Source organism: Electrona antarctica (assembly GCF_951216825.1).
Source record: "Electrona antarctica genome assembly, chromosome: 5".
Classification (NCBI taxonomy): Eukaryota; Metazoa; Chordata; class Actinopteri; order Myctophiformes; family Myctophidae; genus Electrona; species Electrona antarctica.
In genome coordinates, this window is record NC_136810.1 from 48,272,856 (window position 1) to 48,291,986 (window position 19,131).

The window sequence follows — 19,131 nt, forward strand, 5'->3', positions numbered from 1 at the left end:
CTGGGTAGGACATGAAAAGCAGTTGAAGCGGTTCATTCACTTATTAGTAGTTGCAAGTTTCTACATTAGTCCATTAAGACCTGAGGCCGATTCTACAAAATGTCTTCCAAATCCCAACAGTTTTCTGAAAAACCTATGTTGCTATATGAGTGGTGCTCAAACCTTTTCATGTCAAAATTATATGAATTTCGCTGCGGACCCCCATCTAAAAACATCTTGTTTCAGGGACCTCAAGCAAAGATTTGAGTTAAAATGTTCGCTTTAAAACATGTATTCAAAGATTTGCACAAATGTTCACGATTTTTCAAAAATAGCAGATCTACGGTTAAAGTGGTTAGACTAAACTGTAACAACTATTGTAAATGACAAGTGAATGTTTATAACTGTCTGTTACTGCACGGCAGGTTTTCTCTGTTGTCATTGACTAATAAAACAATTAAAACAAGTTTGCTCAGTCTGAAAATGATCATGTAGAGCTTGAGGGAAGGGCAAAGATTATGAGCATGACCGACCCATCCTTAATTCCAATGGGTTGGATCAGCTTCAATTACAGTTGGACGGGTAATCAAACCTCTGCTTCACCAATGCTGACGGCACTATGAGCCTGACTCAGCGGTTTCCATTGGATTGTCTACTCCACTGTGTGCTCTCTGTTGCATCTCAGAGGGTTTCCAAATAGAGGATTGCCAAGAGGTTCTGATAGTTTGAGTTCCTACGCAGCAGAGTAATGATTTACAAAGCAAACTTTTTTTTTTATACTCCAAGCCAAGTTTTCACCACTTCTGTCTTTTCCATTAATGTTTGAGATAACAGGACACCTCCTAGCGGATATCCTGCTTACACCATGGGTATTACAAGATTAAAACTAAGGAAAGTTAGTTCATATTTGGGGACATTTTGTGTTGAAATGTAAATGTGAGTAAGTGCCAACTTTATGCCAGCACTATCGACAGTAAATGTGCCAAACCTTTGGATTTTTTTTGTATTCCCACAGCTGATTCAGCTACAGTATCTTGGCTTTCCACACTTCCTAGGATGCCAGACTAAAAAAAACAGTACCCACATAAACACTGTTTTACTACAGTAGCTCCATGCTTTAGGTTCCAATATATTATTTTCAGATAGATTTAGCATTTCACACAAATGTGTATAAGCTATGAAGCAGGCATGAAGTTTCACTATAGTGTTGCTATGGTGACAACTAAGTGGAGTGCTGATGTGGAATGGTGATAATAGGGCAGCTCTACCAGAACTACATGAATCTGAATACAGTTTTCACCCAGGCCATGGTATAATGAAGTAGTGCCTTAAATGCCTTAAATGCCCATAGCCATGGTATAAGAGTATATGCAAATTATTAGCAACAACATTCACAATTTTACTCAAAAATGTTATGGTTGCAAACCAAATCCTGGTTGGAACTTGGAACTACTGCTACTACTACGTCTAACCCACAGGACCGGATTAACCCATTTTGACCTGAGATCAGATTCAATGTCTTCTACATCCTGACAGTTTTCTGAAAAAGCTATGTTTCTATGTCAGTCGTTCTTCGATTTTTCAAAAATAGCAGACCTACAAGCTCGTAGCGCGCCACTCGGTGGCGCGCTATGAGCTTGTAGAGCTGCTATTTTTGAGTGGTGCAAACCACTCCAACAACTGGCTTTGTACCTGTGTTTGTTCGTACCAAAAAAACGAGCATGGTTGCTATGGTTAGCAACCAGAAAAACGAGCATGGTTGCTATGGTTAGCAACCAGAAAAACGAGCATGGTTGCTATGGTTAGCAACCAGAAAAACGAGCATGGTTGCTATGGTTAGCAACCAGAAAAACGAGCATGGTTGCTATGGTTAGTGTGTGACGTCACTGACATAAAAATACTTCTAAATCCTCCAGTTTTCTGAAATAAATATTTTCACTATTTTTCAAAAATAGCAGACCTACAAGCTCATAGCGCGCCACTCGGTGGCGTGCTATGAGCTTGTAGATCTGCTATTCTTCAATAGCTAAATTATAACAATGTTTAAAACACCAAAAGGGGTTCCCGCCCAAAATGGGTTAAGACTTTGGCGTGCCCAGGGTTAGGACTAGGCTCAGTGCCTACCCACCCCCCACACCTCCCGACAAAACACCAGCTCGGAAGCAAATACGTTTCAGGACCATAGACAGCGCCCTACTTTAACCAGACACAAGCAGTATGTGAGGGTCTATTTCCCAATCAAATGAAATTAGGTCAGCTACAATAATATTGCCAGTCATAATAGTATATTATACAATAATGAACTAACATATCGTCACTGTCTGTGTCAAGAGGAAACTAATATGTCCAAAAATGTGTGCGCGTTCAAAGTCTCAGGCCGATTGGTACCGATCGGTACACGGACAAGACAGACTGAAAACACAATCTCCCGCACCCGGCTATTTCGACCTGGCAGAGGTAATTAATTATGAGCCTGACTCAGCGGTTTCCATTGGATTGTCTACTCCACTGTGTGCTCTCTGTTGCATCTCAAAGGGTTTCCAAATAGAGGATTGCCAAGAGGTTCTGATAGTTTGAGGTAGGACACTCTGCATCTCAAATACTAACTGAGTTCCTACGCAGCAGAGTAATGATTTACAAAGCAAACCTTTTTTTTTTTTTTACTTCACGCCAAGTTTTCACCACTTCTGTCTTTTCCAGTAATGTTTGAGATAACAGGACACCTCCTAGCGGATATCCTGCTTACACCATGGGTATTACAAGATTAAAACTAAGGAAAGTTAGTGCCTACCCACCCCCCACACCTCCCGACACAAAACACCAGCTCGGAAGCAAATAAGTTTCAGGACCATAGACAGCGCCCTACATTAACCAGACACAAGCAGTATGTGTGGGTCTATTTCCCAATCAAATGAAATTAGGTCAGCTACAATAATATTGCCAGTACAAGTCATAATAGTATATTATACAATAATGAACTAACATATCGTCACTGTCTGCGTCAGGAGGAAACTAATATGTCCAAAAATGTGTGTGCGTTCAAAGTCTCATGCCGATTGGTACCGATCGGTACACGGACAAGACAGACTGAAAACACAATCTCCCGCACCCGGCTATTTCGACCTGGCAGAGGTAATTAATGTTATTACCTTCAGCTGTGTTTACCTGTAAAAAAAATTGCTGTGAAAAGGCCCTATAACCTACCCCACCTGCAAAACGCATATACACCCCAGCAGCAGGGACAGTGTTACTGTAGTATGGCTGCTGTTAATGGTTTCAGCTGTTTCAGAACAACTTACCCTGATGCCCAGCTCCACATTCTCTCCTCCATAAATCTCCATGCCTTCGTCCAGCAAGCCAATCTCCTCAAAGTACTTCCTGTCTACCACGAAGCAGCCAATCAGAGCTGGACTCCTACAGGGTCAAGAACAGAAGAGACACAGCTGGAGTGAAGCCATGAAGAGACAAGCAATTAACAATTATTAGGACATGAAACCAAGAAACACTCTCTGCACGTGCGCACATGCACACGCATGCACAGTCTTGCGCACACGCAACAAAAAAGTATCTCCACATTAAATATCAGTTCTTTGATATTCTGCTTTTGAAATATGGTGCATATTTCATGTCGTACACATAAGAAACCGTTCATGATGAAAGTGAAAGGCACAAATTAATATTGAATACTTCAGCTGTCAAAATGGTGCTTTCATTAAATACAACAAATGCTAGGCATTTTAAATTAAATGTTAGGGAGAAAAAATATATATATTTCACAGCCGTGTGAAGTGAGGGGAGTTCTTATCATTGTACAGCAATTTGCATCCTCACCTTCATCATCAATGCTTGTGTTAGCAATGTTTGTGTTTACACAAACACTCAAAATTGTCCATTCATTGTCAATGGCATTTTAATGTTTGTGTAGGACAAAGTTTGTGCACACTGCACACACACCAAAAGCTGGACATTGGATGAAACAGAATATCAGAATATCAGTATGAAACAGAATATGATCTTGTTAATGAATTTCACTTCACTGTCGATAGAAGCAACAGCTCTACTGCAACGCTGGTGAGCTCTTCTACAAGTGGTTAAGTATGTCTCCGATATTCAACCAAGGAAAAGTATTAACAAGAGCTTCTGAATATCACACCATCATGACGTAACAAACATGTCTATTTGCTCAGACACATATGACGTAAATTCTCCATTCCTTGTCAATGGGAATTTAATGTTTGTGTAAGAAGAAAATCTACACTAATATTGGATCCAGTGGAACACAGTTTTTACCCTCTCCATTTCCTAAAAGGTAACCGTTTTGGCCATACAAGGTTGACACAGATAATATAATAATGTTATCATTAAATGGTGGTGTGCTCACAATACCAAGCTCTGTGTGGTACAGAACTAAATAAACCCCTCATCGCCTTTCAATACCTAGTGAAATGAGATTGCTACGGCTCTGGGATATGCAGGGGATCAACAGCATTTATAATAGTTTGCCAGCCTATTTTAGGGTGAGCGCCGAGCGGACCCCTTTACAGGGGGACGATATTAAAATGGGATGACAGGGAATGTCACCCTCGTCAGCTCAACTGTTTGCACGCATCACATACAGTACCCACGGGTGGCCATATATTTTAGGAAAATGTGGTTTGAAACCATAGCATAGCATGCTCATGCGTCAAAATGTGGGCAAAATGCCCACAGGTTCATAATTCTCATATGTCAGGCCTGATGTGCTGCAGCATATGACTGAGCATATGACTATAACTCATGTTCCGGGTTTAGTGTTACAGAAATTACAAAACGAAAAGCCAGGAAGGAATCTTATTAATTCTATTTCAATATGCTTTAAATCAACTCATGCTGAATTATCATTGCACTGGCTGATAATTTATGGTGTCAAGACATTCATTTTAATGTCATGATAATGGAAATTATAATTATAGATCCTTGGGCGGGGGGGTTCAGGGGTCCCCAGCTAAATGATTAGATAGTTACAGTAGGAACCAAATGGACCCATGGGGGTCCGTGGCCTAATGCATACCAAGCTGGGGGTCCTTGAAACAAAGAGGTCTTGAGGGACCATTACTCTAAAAACTGAACGAGAGCTTTACCTGATGGGCGCTGTGTGGTTCTGCTGGGTCCACCAGGACTTTGGAGGGTTCAGGTATCGACACCATAGCTCCCAGTCGAAGCCCTGCGCAGACAGCGGGTACTCCTCAATCTCAAAGGTGTCATACTTGATGTTGTCAAACGAGGGCGACACCACGCGTGTCCGGTCGTCCTTTATTCGTTGCAGTATGGGCTCTGCCCTGCAGAGAGACACACGGCATAGAAACATCATAATTAGGGTCGTCCCGATCGGATCGGGTGATCGGAATTCGGCTCCGATCTCGTGATTTTCAAAAGATCGGAATCGGGGAGAAAAGTTCGGATTTTTAATTGTCTAATGTAAATCTCAAAGATGTATAAGCAATGAGATTTTGTAAAAAACTGTCATGTTTATGCTAGTTGTTTTCCTTCTGGTCCCAGTCAGAGATCATCAAACAAAGACTAGTCACACTCGTGAAAGACAATGAAAACAAAGGAAATGCAACCCCCGCTATGCATGATGGCATAGGTGTCTGTAGTACTCTCTCTGAATGAGAGAGATACTCTTTAAGAGTTTTAACTTGACTTCAGTTCTATAAGCTGTAGAACTGTATTCACTCTAATTAACCAATACATCATTATTTTGCTATGATTCCATGCTTTCATAGAAAGAAAAAAAAACACAATGACATTCTAATAAAAGTATAGTCACATTTTGCCTTTCAATAATTGAAAGGCAACACAACAGACTACATTGCTATTGTGATATGGCATAAGTGTTTTATAAAAATCACACCCGTGTGAACTGAGTGGTGCAGTGACGTCACACACTAACCATAGCCACCATGCTCACATGTACGTGGGGCCACGTACAGGTACACAGGTACACAGGTACACACAGACAAAGCTGGTTATTGGAGTGGTTTGCACCACTCAAAAATATAAAGATCGGATCGGGAAAGATCGATATGTCTCAAAATCAAATGATCGGAATCGGATCGGGAGCAAAAAAACGTGATCGGGACATCCCGAATAATAATGTGAAACAATACATGAAAAATAAATACATAAAAATGTCATGGCCACGGAATGTTCATGGAAAAATACAAAAAAAGAAAAATGAAAGGAATGTTTTAGTTTCTTGTGCACTGTAACCCTGTTCTACAATAGCCTGGCTAATAAGCCAGACTCAAAGCCAGCAGGCAATTTTTTTTGACAACGGCTGATTCTGTCTGGCTTATTAGCCAGGCTAGTTCTACAGTACTTATGCCACCCAGACACACAATAACTTTGTTCTCAATTTACATGGCAGACTGGGAGATACTCTACAAACGTGACTGTGATGGGAAGCTTCATCTCACCATCGCTCAGTGAGGAAGGAGAAGCTTTAATTTAAGGCCAGGTGGGTTGGCAGGTCTCTGGAGAGAAGAAAGGGCTAACTGTTTGGTAGTCTCCACAATAATGTACACCAACGCCTGCCAAGCCCTTAGCAGCCCATCACACTCATTTTGAGCCGGCAGATGACACTGCAATGTTTCTACATTCCAAGAGGCTTCTGCTGGGGCTTTTGAGGAAGACATTTCGCACAAATGGGCCGTAGACAATTATCTGAAACTAAACAAAAAGAAAACATTGATGTTAGAAGAAATAAAACCACGCTGCCTACTCTAAAACAGCGAGGAGCTTTTTGAGTGGTTGCTGCATGTGTGTATGTAAAAGTAATTAAATGGCAGGATGGACCCCCACAAAAAGACCAGCCCAAAAATCGGCGTGCGCACATGCGCCCTTTATTGGGGTTTGGGCACATGCCCCCTCAGCTCTCTGCATGCCCCCCCTGCCCTTCTCCACACACCTGTGCCCACTTCCACATCTGTGCCCGTTTCCGCTGATCTCAGCATTTATTGAGTGCCACGTTCCATTCTACTCTGCCTACTAATAATAAGAACGGCTTACTGCCTGTTTTGTAAGCCAAGAACCTGTGGATTCACATGTGGATTTACTCATGTTCATTCCTGATTCTGACCTCTGCCTTTTACCTGGATTTAGCTTTGCTCTCGTCCCTTTCGTACCCCAGTCTGTTCACCTGCCCTACGGACCTGGACCTGTTCCATGGATTACCACTTTGCATACGCCTCTCTAACTCGAAGCCGTTTGTCTACCCTTTAGCTCGCCCCGCCTACCCCCCGCTTCTGGGCCCTGACGACTACAAATTGAGATGAAGGACTGTTTGAGGAAAGTCTGAAATTGCAGCGTGCGTGCGTGCGGTGTGTGTGTGTGTGTGTGTGTGTGGTCTATTCAGTACTTATTTCAAGCCTTTATCTTGTCTTGTTTTTCTTGTTCTTTTGTTTCTTTAAACCCAGCATCATCTTTTGTATAGTATGCTGATATAGTTAGTTAGTTAGTTACAGTAGTTAGTTTTTTGGGCATGTTTCGAAAAGCTTATGCCCACACAATATTTAAATGAATTGTCACAATAGAAAAAAAGTACTGTATCAACGATTCTGCAAGTCTATCAGAACAAACAAAACAGAACGAAAAAGAAACATTTTACAAAAACAATGTCTTGTGGAAACACCAACCAACCTTTCGCTACTTGTGAGTGACACAATTTGGATTCTAGATCATTTATATTCGCAAGCAGGCCGAAGTCAGGCTGCAACAACAAATTAGTGTAACAGGAAAATGCACTGACCAGAAAACAGCCATCAGCCTCTGTGCCAAAACTATCTACAAAAACTCAATAAGATTCTGCAGGATGATACACATCCGCTTCACTCCAAATGAAGTGCAGGATGAAACCCATCTGCAAGAACTTGTGAGCTTGTAGATCTGCTATTTTTGACATGTGGTGTAGACTACACTGTAGAAGGAAAAGAAAGGAGGGGGCCTAGAGCCCTGCATGACTCTGGGCAACCGTAGGCTATATAGGGTTTAAAGGGATTGTGGCATAAAACATTATTATTATTTTGTTTTTTAATCTTCTGCTCTTTTTTTTTTTTTTTTTTTAACTCTTTATTTTTTGAATTTTTGAATATGCAAGAGACACAAAAGACAAACAAGGCATACATTAAAACAAAAAACATCAACAGAAGAAACAGAATAATAAAAACAAACAAACAAACAAACAAACGAGGTCATGGGATGTACAGCAACAAGCAACAACAATACATATTACAGACTTTTGGATTCATTGACAACCGGAAAGACACAGCCCATATTCACTCCATATCCGCCCCCCCAGCTAAATACTCTATCCATTTCTCCCATCTTCTTTCACCCAGCTCTTGTTGCAGTCTTAAAGAATAGGTCATCTGTTCTAGGAGATGTAGTTGTTTCACAATGTTGATAAATAGGTCAGCAGTAGGACAATTATTTTGTAACCAATTTCTTGTAATAGCTTTTTTGCTTGCTACAAGTAAAATCTTAAGTAAGTAGGAGTCATCCTGATTTAGCCCATCTGGGAGTTGTCCTAGGTACAAAGATGTGAATGTATCATCTATTCCAAAACCCATAATGTTTGAGATAAGTGTTACTTCCTTCCAAAATGGTTGAATTACAGGACAAGACCAAAAGACATGTGCATGATCAACCATGGTATCTCCACATTCTCTCCAACAGTCCATATGGTTGCCAGTCTGTTTGGACTTCTGTTTTGACCTTAGGATACATCACTGAGGATACGTCCCAGGTGCATCCATGTATGTATGTATTTTGTTTAGTTATTCTATTTATAGTGACTCATAGGAATAGACTACGTGACAACCAGGAATAGTCTGGTGACCACCGGAGAGACGGGTGGCAGCCGGAAATTAGACGGCACCCGGGAGCAGTATGGGTTGGCGCCCCAGCCTGTGTCTTCCGTGAGGAAGAAGCCCAACAAACCCACGGTGAGGCCTTTAGGAGGGCCATTCAAGCCTCAAGCGGAGCCGGCGGCACCACCAAGGGCAAGGTGGAGCCTGCGGAACTGTTGCGGCTCGAGAATCCACCATTCCTGAATAAAGTGCCTGGTGCTGGGAGTCTGGTGCAACGCACAGGGCCTGACCTGGTGAGAGCAGGAGTGGACCTGGTGAGACGTAGGAGGGGCCCGGACAGGAGTCAACCCACAGAGCCTAGTCCTTCCACGCGCCAGAATGGTACCTCCCAGTCCCGGCAGATTAGTTCAGGAAGAACGGATTGTGTGGCCCTGGTTTTTCCCTAATGGGACTGATCGAGGGTAGCTACTGGGACGTAAGTCGGGACTTGATCACCCCGGCTGGGTCACCTGAGTGAGGGGTATGATGTTGGGAGACCCGAAACCCCGATGACCTTAGGATACATCACTGAGGATACGTCCCAGGTGCATCCATGTATGAATGTATTTTGTTTAGTTTAGGAGTAATAAAGAAGCGAATCTGGTTTTTCCAACAAAAATCTCTCCAAATCAAGGAATTAGTGGTCGTTGATTGCGTTTTCCATGTATTCATCCATACTTCATCACTTATATCAATGCCCATCTCTTTTTCCCATCTCTCTTTCACATATATTGTAGAATCCTTTTTCAACGACATAAGTCCATTATATAGTTTACTTACAAGACCCCTATTACTTCCTGAGCCATAAGCATTTGTAAATATAGTGATTAGACTTGTTGTAATACCTGGAGTAGACCCTTTTACCTTTTTACCAAAATAATCCCTTACCTGCAAGTATCTATAAAAGTCCTGGTTAGCCAACCCATATTTCTGCTTTAAGTTTTCAAAACTATCAATATCTCCATTTCTAATCATAGTACATATAGAGGTGATGTCATTGTGGCGCCATTGTTTGTACCTATTGTCTAATACTGCTGGTATGAAGTCAGGGTCATATGCTGGCCATCTTAAAAGTTTTGCCTCCCTCTGAAGATGGAAGCGTTTAACAACTTCCAGCCATATTTTGAACGATAAATTTACCCACTGACTCCTCGTCTGAAACAGTCCTTTCTCTCTGTCAGTGCAACCCAATAGTGACTGTATTGGTATATCCATCAGGGATAACTCTATGCTTTTCCATTTTGCAATGTAGGGTCGGTTACACCAATATACCAAGGGTCTTAGCTGAGCTGCTAGATAATAGTCCCTTAAAGATGGGAGAGACATGCCTCCTCTCTCTCGGGGCAGTTGTAAGGTAGAACATTTTCACCCTTGGCCTTTTTTTATCCCAAATAAAACGTGAGATATGTTTATTCCATTCCCTGAATTGTTTTAAAGGTATTTCCACTGGCAGTGACAAAAAAAGGTATAGTAATCTGGGTAAAATTACCATTTTGACTGCTCTTATTCTGCCACCTAAATCGAGAGGAAGCACGCTCCACCTGCCAAGATCATCATACATTTTTTCCGTTGCACCTTTGTAATTTACGTCAAACAATTGTGACAGGTCCTTGGGCAAATTCACACCTAGATATTTAATATGAGATGAATACCAATTAAAATTGTATTTTGTTATGTTTTCTTGTGTATGATTGTAATTGAATGTCAATACCTGGGTTTTATTTACATTAAGGGCATACCCTGAGTAAGAACCATATGTTTCCAATATTTCCATCAGTGTAGGTAGCCCCGAACCTGGGTCTTCTGCTCTTTTCTGAGCTCAATTGCACCCAAAAAACCTGAACTTTTAACATTCAGTAGATTTTCTGTGGTCTGGGATTTTTTGGCTCAAACAAGTGCTCTGATTTTCCTGCTGTTTGTGATGTCACAGCCTGCAAATCCCATATATGTCAATGGGATTTGCAGCTCTAAAGGCTTCCAAACCCCAGAGAAAACTCCAGACCACAGAAAATCCACTGAAATGTTCAAAGTTCAGGTTTTTGGGGTGTAATTGAGGTCATAAAACATAAAAGAAAAACCGGAAAAAAAAAAAAATGAAAATGAATGTCACGAAACCTTTAAGTGGTTAATATGAGAAGGAGCAACAAAGGAAGGAGGTATCATGAGAGAGGTCAGGAGACCAGGCAGGCTGCAGTGTTCTGGATGAGTTGTAGGGGCGGAATAGAGAACATTGGGAGTGATGCCAGCCCAGTGGTGGGATACTATCCAGATGGCAGATAACTAGAGCTTGGAAAAGCAGCTGGACTGAATCCAGTGTTGCCATGTCTGCTTATTATACTTTGCATGGGCGACATTGGGCTCGTTTTTCTGTAGCTTGTAGATATTGATATACTGTATCTGTTGCATGTTTCTGGGCTTGTTTGTAAAATGCAGTTGCTTATTTGGCTGTTTTCATTTCAAGGACTCCCAAATTGTACAAAATGTATTTGTTCACAAATCCCCCATCTAAAATATTTTGTGCCAGGGACCCCCGTACCAGATTTCTATGTTAAAATGTTTTTATTTGAAACCTTGAGTTGTTTGAAAATATTAGATCTACAAGCTCACATCGCGAAACAGGGCTGGCAGGTCCAAAAAAAATAGAATATATATAATTTTTTTTGTGAATCTGAAATTAATGATGACATTTGCGCGATCTGTATTCTGTCACTCATTTGTTGTTTGCAAGTCACATCACTGTTTGCATGAGTGAATGTGAATTAACCTTGTTTTAATTAACCCTGTTCTCAAAGAGGGGGGGGGGGATCCAGGTGGTCCCCAGTGTCAATTAGTCAATATAACATAAAAATCACTTTTCCCCAGCTGACAGGTGTTTTCAGTAGGGGGTCTGCGGCTTAACACGTTTTAATTTGGTGGTCCAAACAAAAGCTTGAGAACAAGGAAAAGACACTAGAGCGGCTCGGACAGTTTAAGCCTTTTTATTGATGTTTATTGCCGAAACATCGACTCATTCTGACACAGAACCAAGATCTGCCAGTGAAATGAAGATGAAGAGGACGCAGATGACTCACTGTTGTACTTTATACAGGAATCAAACAACCTTCAGACACAATCTCATTACATTGATGTTGAAGGAAAGACGTGGCAAAAGTCCACAGACTCCATATAGTCCTGTGGGACCGTGCACCGTCTCACATTCATACATGATTTATAAGTACATTAGAATAACATCACCAAGTCCCGACATCAGAGCGAGCGGAGATATAGGGTAGGCAAAGTGAGTGGTGGTCTTTTATCCTGCATGCTGCCTGCTGATTTGAGAAACTCCACAGCTTTCCTTCTCTTTTTCTCACACACAACTAATTTATAAGAGAGCGTTGCTTGCGTTCACACGTGCACGCACGCACGCACGCGTTCACACGTGCACGCACACACACACACACACACACACACACACACACACACACACACACACACACACACACACACACACACACACACACACACACACACACACACACACACACACACACACACACACACACACACACACACACACACACACACACACACACACACACACACACACACACACACACACACACACACAGTGAACCCCCCCAGCAAACAATGAAATGTAGCTATCAGACAATTAAAGCTGGATAGGCATCTAATTAACAAGACCACCAGATCAAACAGTAAAAGATGAAAGGTTATACAGTGCTCAAATAACAAGACTCACAGCAGAATACTACCAGTAAGACGCCTATGGGCGAGGTCGCATGCACGCATCCGCCTGGGTGACGGCAGACTGCTGGGTGAGCGCTGACGCTTTGGCATGGGGGGTCAGATTAACATATGGAATGAATTCTGGGTAACACTTTATATTAACCCTCTTATGGCCACCCTAATAGGCCTATCTCACAGCATTTCCCCGCCCCCGTTCCACGCCCCCTTTTGGAGCTAGTGGTGTTATTCTTTTTTGCGGTCCATAGGCTTCCATGTTAAAAGAGGTATTTTCACAAGCCACAAACTACCGTTTTGTAAAGGTAAGGTTTATTCTACTTATTTGAGTTGTTATACCATTGTGTTTTCTTCATATTATTATCGGTCTTTGACATTTTAACATTAGGAAATGTACTTAGATTCTCCAGAGAAAAAAAGTGTAAATGCCTAATGTTAAATGACACCACTATCTACCGGAAGTGGGCGTGGAAAGGGGGCTGTGAGATAGGCCTATTAACAGTGGATTGTGCCTTCTACCTGCACTATTCATATGTTTAATTCGTCATTTTAATGCCAATCGAAAAATCCGTGACATACACACTATATCTCATTCTAACACGGCAATCCTATAGTATTATACCCAGTCCTGATGGTGGCGGTAACTTCACCATTATGCCGATTTTGACCAAATAGAGCGAATCTGGCGATGTCATTTCCTGTCCACGTGATCACAACATCCGCTAGTTTTCTCCACTGTGCTACACAGTCAGATGTCCGGGATGCTAAGCTATCATCGTTTATTTTAATAACTAAGTCAAATTAAGCTCTAATCAAGCCCCAAATATCGCATTTTACGCAGCGATGCACATAAAGACCACGCGCGTGCATGCGAGCGTGCACGCGAGAATTTCGGACGTTTTAGGTAGATTACGTCGGCCGTTAGCCAAACAAGCTAAAGGTTGCTACATTTTGCTACATTAAGGCTTAATATTGATGACATCAGGGATCTCCATCTCTGATGATGTCACATGATGTCACGAGGCGCATGACCATATAATTATGGTCATGCCTGGGGTGACGAACTAACGAACCAACTAACTAACTGACGGGAAATACACTGTGGTCGCAAAAAACTGTTTGGGTATTATAAAGGAAAGGAAAAACCTTAAACAAGCCTGGTAAAAATATTCGGGTGGGCGGGCGCACGCTCGCACACGCACATATTCATATTAGTTCAAGCTACATGAAGGTTTGCATGAGAGCCTGGCAATTAGGTTTTTGTATTCTCCCACAATGCTGTACTGATTCTGTTTCCAGAAATTGCAGTACATTTTAAACCAGAATTGGAGATGGTGACTGTGAGTCCACTCTTCTTCACTGAAGTGGGTGTTAGTAAAATGGTGAGTGGTCAGAATGCAATATCATTTACACTATAAAAATACATTTACTGTAGATTAACCAAACCCCTGCAGGCACTGTTAACAGCTGAAATTAATTTAGGAAAATGTTGGTCATCCATGGTGGTAGATAACGAGCGTGCGCACACACATGCACATACACGCACACGCGCACACCCCCCCCCCCCCACACACACACACACACACACACACACACACACACACACACACACACACACACACACACACACACCCACCCCCCCACACCCCCACACACACACACACACACACACGTTTAATTATAGATCTAAAATCTACAAGCTGAAAAAAATGTCCTTACTTGGGGATATAATTATTTGACAGAACAATAGCCAATGGGGATTAAGATAATTGCAATGCCGTCTAAAGGCACAAGGCAGATTTAGCAGTCAATGATTTGGGTATAATTAGGCTACAGATAATTTTAATGATATGTATGCATGTATGTATGTATGTATACAATTACAACATATTCCTTATACTGTACTGGGCAGGAGAGAGAGAGAGAGAGAGAGAGAGATATAAATAGTATAGATGTCGGAAGCGCCCTACTTCCGTATTCACAGCCAGGCATTTGGAGTACTTTACTGTCTGAGGGAACGGATGACACTTACTATGGATGCCATACATCTGAAGTACTTTACTGGGGGACCGGATGACACTTGCTATATGGATGCCATACATCTCACAAAGATTCCTCACATTCCAACAAAAGCACCATGGATTGAATACTTATGGAAACACAGAAGCATGGCATTGCTTCTCGAGCTTCTCAATTTCAAGGACCCCCATAACGCTCAGAGAGTTACACACCTCACCTGTAAGATTTGGAAACCCCCCAAAGGAACGCTGACCCCACTTTGAGAAGCACTGTTTCTGTGGCCCAAACACGCAGAGCAAGAAACACTTCATCACATGAACGAGCGTCTCTATTCTGAAGAAGAAGAAGAAGTAGGTCGGGAGTGGCTTATTGTCGGTATCAGCCGGTAACACGCGGGAGACTGTCCCCGCTACAATGCGCTATAGACCCCTGGGAGATGGAGTCTGTCCCCGTTACAATGCACTATAGACCCCTGGGAGATGGAGTCTGTCCCCGTTACAATGCGCTAGACCCCTGGGAGATGGAGTCTGTCCCCGTTACAATGTGCTAGACCCCTGGGAGATGGAGTCTGTCCCTGTTACAATGCGCTAGACCCCTGGGAGATGGAGTCTGTCCCCGTTACAATGCGCTAGACCCCTGGGAGATGGAGTCTGTCCCTGTTACAATGCGCTAGACCCCTGGGAGATGGAGTCTATCCCCGTTACAATGTGCTAGACCCCTGGGAGATGGAGTCTGTCCCTGTTACAATGCGCTAGACCCCTGGGAGATGGAGTCTGTCCCTGTTACAATGCGCTAGACCCCTGGGAGATGGAGTCTGTCCCTGTTACAATGCGCTAGACCCCTGGGAGATGGAGTCTGTCCCTGTTACAATGCACTAGACCCCTGGGAGATGGAGTCTGTCCCTGTTACAATGCGCTAGACCCCTGGGAGATGGAGTCTGTCCCTGTTACAATGCGCTAGACCCCTGGGAGATGGAGTCTGTCCCTGTTACAATGCGCTAGACCCCTGGGAGATGGAGTCTGTCCCTGTTACAATGCGCTAGACCCCTGGGAGATGGAGTCTGTCCCTGTTACAATGCGCTAGACCCCTGGGAGATGGAGTCTGTCCCCGTTACAATGCGCTAGACCCCTGGGAGATGGAGTCTGTCCCTGTTACAATGCGCTAGACCCCTGGGAGATGGAGTCTGTCCCCGCTACAATGCGCTAGACCCCTGGGAGATGGATTGCTGAGGTGGAGCGCCACACCTACCATCAGCTCCCAGTACTTCCCGCACGACTTGCCTCACCCAAGCCGTGCTATGCATTCGCTGAGTTGGCGGTGCCCGGGACCCAAGACCTTGTGGTCCAATCTACCGACTGAGCTTCTGGGCATCTCATAATAGACAAACATTCAGCAAAACTTGGCCAACATTCTGCGAAAATAGCAGATCTACAAGTGTTAGTGTCTAGGGTTGTCCCGATCGGATCAGGTGATCAGAAATCGGGGCCGATCACGTCATTTTCAAATGATCGGGAATCGGATCGGGAGCCAAAAAACGTGTAGGGACATCCCTAGTATCAATATTATATCCATATCATGATATTAGATTAGATTAGATTGTCTGTGATTTGGGATATTGTACTATTGTGATATGGCATAAATGTGTTCTATAAAATATAAATATCAGATCAGAAAAAAATCGGTATCGGCAGATGCTCAAAATCAAATGATCGGAATCGGATCGGGAGCAAAGAAACGTGACGGGGACATCCCTAGTTGCGACTATGCGTTGTGATGTGTGAGCTTGTAGATCGGCTACTATCGGCAAAGAGATTTGACTCTACACTGACTGTAGAGGGGAAATGGAGGGGACCAAGTATTGAACCCTGGGTACGCCTGTCAAGGAAGTACACTATATCTGTTTTAAATCGTTAAATAAAGATTGTAAGAGACAGACAGAGAGAGAGAGAGAACAAAGGAAGGAAAAACAGCACTGCTCATACATTCCCAGTAACTAGGTGTGAAATTACATTTGATGCAAATTTGCTAATTACTTTCACTCAGTGTGACTAAAACAACATGAGCTTATCAAGGCAACTGTATACAGTAGCACTGCACCACACAGAGAAACACTTACTGTAAGCTCTAATGCAACCTGTCAGTCGTGTGTGTGCGTTTGCCGCACGCACGCACGCACGCACGCACGCACGCACGCACGCACGCACGCACGCACGCACGCACGCACGCACGCACGCACGCACACAGGTGTTTGTCTGTGTGAGTGCTTGGTTGACAGGAGCTAAGCTAAGAAGTTTTTCATATCCAGCTGAGCTCCACCGTGGCACTGGAAAGTATCACATCATGTGTCACTCCCCCCCCTGTGGATATGCGTGGGAGGTTTGTGTCGCTGACAGATTGCGTGTGTATAAATGTGCATGTGTGTGTGTGTGTGTGTGTGTGTGTGTGTGTGTGTGTGTGTGTGTGAGAGAGCAAATAAGAATAGAGAGAAGGAGATGGTGGGTAGCAGACGGAAGCGTGAATGACCTCGCTGCTTTGCTTTAGCACCACCGACTGTTGCGTTGGAACCAGCGTGTGAGTGAGAATGGTTGTGTTTGTTTGTATGCAACTATGCACGTTTGTCAGCATGTGTGCACCTGTGCACCGCACGCGTGTTACCGTATAGAACAAATGTGTGAAATGTAAATGAGAGCAGGCAAAGAGTACTGCTGTTGCATGAACAAATGATTTGAATGGCTTTTAAGCAAAGATCCAGGGGTATATACTCAGCACAAAGACCGTACCTTTACAGATATGTATAGACTGTATGTATTGCATATGTGTACACACACACACACACACACACACACACACACACACACACACACACACACACACACACACACACACACACACACACACACACACACACACACACACACACACACACACACACACACACACACACACACACACACACACACACACACACACACACACACACACACACACACACACACTATTGAATGCCAATTCAATGGCAGCCACGTTCGGTGCTGCCAAGGTTGGTGTACGGTCAATCAAAGGAATGTGAGTGCTGGACATGAGACCGAGGTGTAGTTACAGTAGAGTTAGAGTAGCAGAGAAATGCTGCATTCATGGATATTGCTGCATGTTGTTCATGCCACAATGTGTCACAAAAATGTGTGAAAATTGATTTTCTACACAAAGCACACCTGATGATTTAGTGCTCTGTGCCTTAGAGATTTTGTTTTGTGTGAACCTTGTTGCTTGTTTCCAACATACTGTGAATGGTGATACTGTCTGTATGTATTGTACGTATGCCACTCTGAAAATGCCAAACATGGCTCAATTGACTACGCATACCTCTCTATTGTACTGTAGTTTACATGTATGTGTTGTAGCCTACGAATCTCTCAAGAACAGATTCCGAGCTACACTACTGAATCTGCCAGCAGGGGCATGCAGAATGTTGTTAGTGGGAAATTGGGAATCAAAACAGAGGCGCCCCACCGGAAGAGGAAGTCGCTCCTTTACACCTGAGAGGGGGGAGTTTCCCTGGTTGGACGTAGCGCGTGGGAGGAACACGTTATTCCAACCAGTTCCTTTCCCCTCCATCAGGCGCCCCGGCTGGCCAGGAGGAGGCAGTTTAGAGACCAGGCATGTAGCCTTTCCTATATCTATGTTGTATGTAGTTGTAGATCATCACTTTTTGCTCCTTTTGCGTGACACTCGCATCGCATGATGAAGTAGGGCATTAATTCACAACAAAAAAAAAACAGAAAAAGATGAAACATGGAGTTACAAGGTTTCTGTCCGACATAAACGACTTACAAATACAGTATCCATTTCGGGTTTTAACCGCTGTTAAAAACCAAACCACCCACTTCAGTGAAGAAGAGTGGACTGTGGACTACTGCCAATTCCACTTTTCCACTTTTCAGTTCCACTTACATTTTTCGGGGAAAATAATTTATACGGCAGTTTAACCTAATTGCCAGGCGCTCATGCAATTCTGCATGTAGCTTGAACTCATTATGAACTGCGATAGTTGCCTTGATCACCTCTCATGCTCTGGTTCCGGCAGTGATGTGTCAAATATGCCTTTATATTTTGTTTCCTGATTATAATTAAGCTACTCGCTGATGGGTAATTCTTGGAGTCACGCTAGCTGGGCATGTGTACTAAATACAGGGAAGATCATCATACAGCAATCAATCAAAACTACAGAATAAACTCTAATAACTAAACTAAACTATTCTCACACATTTTCATGTCAAGGTCCCTCAAATCGATACATAGGCATGTGAAAATATTCCGTGCCAGGGACCCCCATAACAGAAGATTTGTGTTAAAAGCAGTGTTGTTCAACTTACTTTTAAAATGTAACTAGTTATAGTTATAGCTCTGGAAATTACTTAGTTAATAAACTTACTTACTAGTTACTAAATTATGAAAGTAACTAGTTACTAGTGACTTTACTTAAATTTGTTTTAAAATGAAG

At 42.9% G+C, this 19,131-nt stretch overlaps 1 protein-coding gene across 3 annotated transcripts in view; it reads right to left on the minus strand.

The window, feature by feature from the left end:
- Positions 1–19,131, minus strand: part of LOC306923401 (polypeptide N-acetylgalactosaminyltransferase 18-like) — a 181,441-nt gene that overhangs the window by 62,868 nt on the left and 99,442 nt on the right. For all 3 annotated transcript variants that reach the window (XR_013790057.1, XM_079501461.1, XM_079501462.1), the window contains exons 5-6: positions 5,100–5,297; positions 3,279–3,393 (exon numbers count right to left, since the gene is read on the minus strand). Coding sequence is in view for 2 of the 3 variants with exons in the window: in XM_079501461.1 (XP_079357587.1) it covers positions 3,279–3,393; positions 5,100–5,297 (313 nt within the window). In the remaining variant the exon portion in view is untranslated. The remainder of the gene's footprint in view (positions 1–3,278; positions 3,394–5,099; positions 5,298–19,131) is intronic.